Here is a 6,000-nt window from a genome sequence, read left to right on the forward strand (position 1 = left end):
ACCCTGTTGTGTTGGTAACTGGGGGGGTGTCTGGGTGCTGCTGGGCTCCTGTCAGCCTCTGGCTCTGAGCAAAGGTTGGTCTCAATGCCTGTGTTGTGTTTCCCAAGACCACGCAGTCGTTGTGTCCCAGTGGACTCATTTCCTCTAAGGACAGTTTTGCATCTCAGGAGTGTGATAGGATCCCTAATGCCTTTCGTGTGGTTCTAAAAGTCTTGAAACTTTCAGTTCCTGTGTCAGACTGCTTTGCTCAGAACGCCCTGAATACTTTGCTCGTGTAATTCTCCGGCCAGGACCAAAAATGGGAGAAGAGTATTCTGTGAGGGTGACTTAAAGCACGAAACTGGACTAATAAGGGCTCGTGGTCGGTGTTGCTGGGCACTGCTCTGAAGACCATTGTCTGTTGCTGTCTCGTTCTCAAGGAGCCAGATAACAAATGCAGTAAGATTTCAGCTAAAGCACTCCTTTGAAATACTGCATCAGTTTTTGCGTTCAGCGTGGCATTTTAGAGCACTGCACCAAATGAAAGCTGAAGTCCCCATTCTTGGTTGCTATATATCAGCAGATCTCTATTTACGTAATGAGAGCAACACAGATTTACACCAACTGAGAGTCTGGCGTGCTGCATTTCTCAGAGGCATTCTAAGGCTTCTGCAAGCCAGCCTGAATTGCAATTTACAAAGTGCTTTATGGTCTGGATTCCCATCCATACCATTGCCCCCCACTGCTCCACACCGCATGGGGGAGACCTCACACACCTGACCTGGAACAAAACGAGGCATTGATGCAGAAGACTGTTTCCTCACCGTTTGTTGGGCAGAGCACACAAGGAGAGATAAACAACCCCATTCCTGATCCATCATCTGTGGGACCAGCGCTGAAAGAGAGGAGAGAGAGGGAAGAAAGTTTTTTATATAAAGGTGAACCTGGCCTAAATTATTTATGTGCTGTGCTGCAGCAGATGGGACTGCCCTCTGCACCTCATCGGTGGAGTCAGGGATGCTGGTGTCAGCCAGGCTAAGAAAACAGCACAAATGTAACATCACGAGCATGTCTTGAAAAATGGATGGGCCGGCATGTTACACAGCTCCCTTTGGTGCTGAGGGAGCTGCTGAGTGCTGTGCTGATCAATCACCAGCTGCAGTGCTGGGCTGTTATTCTGGGCTGGCCTTGGTGCTGGCTGCCCTGTAATTGTGGTGCAGGACACAGAAATAGCTCCGTGGGGTGGAGTAACAGTGGCTCTCATTCCCCAGAGCTGGGCTCTAATTTAGGGCTCGGTGCTTTTGGGTTCCTTTTAAGAGGGAGGTGACAAAGGAGATGTTAGGTTAAATAAGATGTGGAAGGAATGAAAGAGGAGGGAATGAGGAGATGTGAGGTGAAGCGAAGTCCTGTGCTCCTGCAGAAATGGGGAGCTGCATGGCTGAGCATCATCTTCCCACGTGGGGGAAGATGATGTGCTTCCAGTCCCCAACATGTCCTGAGACCTCAGCCCAAACCAGGGAGGGTCTGATGGGATGAGTTAGACACCCTTCTAGAAATAGACTCAATGAGCACCCAGGCGTGTCTGCAGGAGAACGGGGCAAGCATAATGCTTCAACTAATCTTATTAAAAATGCTCTGCTTTATAGATTTTGTTCTGTTTTCTCTTCCTCTCTCTCCCACCCTCATCCACCTTCCTTTGCCTTGTCTGGTGAGCATGAAGCTTCCCAGGACAAGGGCTGGATCTCCTGTGTCCTTGCTGCATGTCCATGCAGATGTGGGATTTGGGGTAGGGTTTTTATTTTCCCTTTCAATTGGTGTCTGTGCAGGCTTGAGAGTTTGGGGCAAGTTGAAGAGAGTTAGAACTAATGTAGATGTTTGTTGCTTGCTCTTCCAAGAGTGCTGGTTCCCCAAAGATGAATTTATTATTGGTGTTTACTGAGCAGGGGAGTGTCCAAGCCCTCAAACCTGAGCTGTTGGCCAGGTAATCCTGCCTGCCTTGCCATGAAATGAGCACCAGGGCTCCTCTTGGCCTCCCTGGGATGAGATCAAGTCACTCTTGCCTTCAGCTCCTTAAGCTGATGTGAAAATTGCAATTATTGCACGTGTGTTGGGTGGTTGGGTGTCCTCCTACTCTTCTGTAGGGTTATGGATGGATGTGCAAATTTGGGTTAGCTTAAACTTCTTGCCAAGTACGCAGCTGGGAGTGCAAATAATCTGTGGGCTGTCATAGGAAAATTGGCCATATTTGATTATTTACAGCTTCATCAATACGTCTTTTACTACATACTTGTTTCTTTAGTGCAAGTTAAAGACACTCAGCTGATGTTAATCAGCACAGCTCCTTTCAGGCCCTTGGAGTTTTGCTGATTTATGGCTGCTGACAGGATCACTCCATTGTAGACAGAAGTGGTCTCATAGGACGAAAAAAGGCAGAGGAGAGAAAAATGGAATGACTCAGGTGACTGAACATGTACGGAAATGTATTTATTTTCCGCTATTTCTATTTCACTGACTTGAGTTATGAAGTCTCATATACCTTTTTAACAGATTTTAACAGACCCAACTAACCACTGATTCCATTGATTTGGAACATGGCAGAGGCTTTTATTGTTCACTTGAACGTTGCTTATGGCAGATACAGAAAACAAGGGAGCCAGGATGTAAGAAGAGGGAATTGCTAAGAAAAACCATGTGTGCCTACAGATGTACTTCCACAGAGTTTGCCAGACCATCAGGATGCCAGCATGCTCGGTGTGAGCTGTCGAGATAGGGAGCCCTTTGTGTTGTGACATATGTCTGTACAGCTACAGCCACTTGTGTATGGACATGACTAAGACGATGCTACAGAAGTTTATTTTTATTTCTCCTTCTGACAGGGACCGCCTGGCCGCCCAGGTCTTCCAGGAGCAGATGGTTTACCAGGACCACCAGGGACAATGCTTATGTTGCCTGTAAGTATAAATGAAGCCAAAAAAAAGCACTAAAATGAACTTCGCTTCTTGGCTTTGCTGCTGCTGAGAGCCTGTTTTTGCAGAAGTCCCTATCTCTTGTACACCAAGGGCACATTTTCTCTTGTGTGAAAGATGGATCTGGATCATTTCCCTTACAAATTTACATTTTGCAAAGCACTGGCACATTTTCACAGATCAGAAGCTCAGGGCAGGTGAACTGAAATTTCTGAAAGCAATGAATAACCATCATTGCTTAGGCCTTGGCATAGCATAGGAGAGTGAAAGTCATGAAGAGGCAACTGAAGACACCTCCAGTGGCCAAATTCTTTTTGCAGAACCCTGCCTTTAGGGTGAGGAGCCTCTAAGGGGTCTTCAAAGCAGGTCCTGAAGCTGTAAGCACCTGAATTAACTGATCTGTTTTGGTGACCAGTGGTTAATTTGTACGTCCTTTTCCCTTACACGAAGCTAACAAGCACCAAGTCAGCCTTCTTGGTCCTGGGACACAAAACGAGCAGTTATATTTTGTGTCTGCTTTGATGTGAGGTTTCCCTGAGGAAACCAGCTGTTGGAAATAAGTGGCTAGGTACCAAAGGGAAAGAGCCTTGAGTGAAAAACCGCAGCACTCTTGTACAGGCTCCAAATCGTGGGGTGATATGCATGTAGGATACTGGCAGGGTGCCGAGCAGAGCCCAGGCCAAGCGCTCGACATGGAGCTCAGCTGGCCATTACAATGCATTTGTTGGCCCCCACGGTAAGCAACCTTAGGCCTATAAATTGTTTCTTTGAACCCGTTTGCCAAGTTTGTGTGGTCGTGCACCTAGTGCCAAGCAGGCACGGCGCTGAGGTGAAGCAGAGGTGAAGGAGACGTCCAAGGAGGTTCTGTGCTCTGCAGTCCCTCCTGCAAAGCCATAAGGACACGTGCAGCTAAGGCAGGAGGAGGATGTGTGTCCCAGAGGGTGGGTTTGTAGCCTTTGGGAGTGGAAGAAACTCCTTCCCTTTCAAGTTCAGGAAAATAAAAAAGCTAATGCTTTCTGCTTTAGAAGTCCTTTGTGTGCTGAGGGGCTGTGGTTTGAACATTGGGGCGAGTTCTGTTCTCTGAAGTATGTGGCCACATGTGGGAAATGCAGCCTCTGTCCCATGGCAAGCAGACAGCACCGTGTGAAGATGCAGAGGGAAATGCAGCCCAGCATCCTGACCTGACCCCTCCTGGCCAACAGCATCTGCGTAGGGAACTCCAGGCCTGGGAGAACTGTGCTGTTCATTTGGAGCTGTGCTGTGTGAGGTCCTTACAGTGCAAAGCCCACGAGCCCTCCTGTGGTGCACTGCTTTGAACCAGCAGAATTTGCTGCATGGGTATGTTGGTGAGAAACAGCTGGGGTGACCTGAGAGTACCACGGTTAATGGGGCAGCAAGAAGGATAGCGGTGGGATTGGATCAGTCATGCTGAACAGAGCTGCGTAGGAGCAACGCTTGCATGGAGTGACAGCAACCAGTGACCTGCTCTCTGCCTTGTTCCCACCAGTTCCGCTTCAGTGGAGGAGGAGATGCTGGCTCCAAAGGACCTATGGTCTCTGCCCAGGAAGCCCAAGCCCAGGCCATCCTACAGCAGGCGAGGGTAAGTGAGGGAAAGGGGAGATCTCTTGCAGCCCGTTGAAGTGAAGGACCAGAGTAAATTTGACAGAGCACTTGCCTGCACGCTTTCATCATCTGTGGTGGTAGCAGCTACTCAGCCCATGTCTGAGATGGGACGGCCACATGGCTTGAGGTGGTGATGCCTGCATGGTTTGGGCTTAAACCTTGGTCTTTCATTGCCTGCAGAGCGTTCTGTTGATGCCAGTCCCTACTGCAGCATTCACTGCTTCTGCTGACAGTTTTGAGAGTATATATGAAAAGCTGTGGTATATGCTGTAGGGGATTTCTTTCTTTCGTTTTTTCCCAGCAAATCTCACTCAATAATTGAATGTATGTCACAGATGTAAGCTGTTCCCAGCCCCGTGAATCTCAGCAGGCAGCTCGCAATTCCCTTTCATGCGTTCATTTGAAAATGCATGATGAATATCCGTGCAACTTTTTTTTTTCCCCTCAGATGACCTTACTGATTGATGATCAAATAATCCCCTGCAATGTTTATTATTTAAACTGACTGGTGAAATGAGATCAGCCGTGCACGTTCCCAGTACGATTCCTGTTCTGTGGCTGGATGAGTATGTCAGCATATCAGGCTGTACATACTCATCTCTTCAAAATAAGACTTCATTTCTAGCTGGTACAACTTTGAATCTTCCCTTTCATGCGTGCTTCTCTGAGGTTACTTTTGATCATTAGCTTGTTAAAAGCAGAAAAGCAGCCGGCACAATTACAGCTGAAAGCAACACGTAGGCACCCCCCCATAAGCACATTGCTGCTGTCTTTGCCCCAGTCCTGTCCAGGCTGTGAGCAGCCAAGGGGAAAACGCACGATGGTTTAGCCAGGCTGTAAGCAGAGGGATGCAGCAGTGGGTGCTTTGCTCCTCTTCCAGCCAAATGCAGTCACTCAGGGCTTCCCTGTGCTCTTCTGCCCCGGATGCAGTCAGCCTGCTGTTCTGAGCAGCTTGCCTTCACTTCAGCTGCTGAAATGAGCTGAAAAACCTATCCCTTTCACCTCTGAGTGGAATAAAGTCTATTGGGATCACCAACCAGCAGGGTAACACGTGCCCCTTTCAGGTTTATAGCGAGGACTTGAGCTCAGTTGGGGCTATTTTGCTTTCCATCCAGCTCTCCTTTATCTGAGGAGTTCAATTTTTCACATGCTCAGGCAGAGCACAGGGCCCTGACGCCACCAGCCACTGCATTTTCCTATCCATTAACCTTCCTCTGAGAGTAATATTGGTATATTATGATTCTTGTGCTACCTCGTCACTCTTAATTTCCAGGCTGCCTGCAGTTTTTTCACCAGTATTTATTTTGCTGGGAAATGCAGTTTTTGACCAGACAAATTTTTCATGGGAAGCATCTTCTTTCTCAGACCCCCTATTTTTTTTTGTGTTGCTCTTGGCTTGTTTTCTGCTTTACAAAAGGAGTGATGGATTGGA

The 6,000-nt window shown here is 47.9% G+C and overlaps 1 protein-coding gene across 1 annotated transcript in view; it reads left to right on the forward strand.

The window, feature by feature from the left end:
• Positions 1 to 6,000, forward strand: part of COL5A1 (collagen type V alpha 1 chain) — a gene marked incomplete at its 5' end in the record, with an annotated part of 100,067 nt that overhangs the window by 41,163 nt on the left and 52,904 nt on the right. Inside the window, 2 exons of the mRNA XM_019621304.2 lie at positions 2,856 to 2,930; positions 4,453 to 4,545. Coding sequence (XP_019476849.1) covers positions 2,856 to 2,930; positions 4,453 to 4,545 — 168 coding nt within the window. The remainder of the gene's footprint in view (positions 1 to 2,855; positions 2,931 to 4,452; positions 4,546 to 6,000) is intronic.

This window comes from Meleagris gallopavo, chromosome 19 (genome assembly GCF_000146605.3).
Source record: "Meleagris gallopavo isolate NT-WF06-2002-E0010 breed Aviagen turkey brand Nicholas breeding stock chromosome 19, Turkey_5.1, whole genome shotgun sequence".
NCBI lineage: Eukaryota > Metazoa > Chordata > Aves > Galliformes > Phasianidae > Meleagris > Meleagris gallopavo.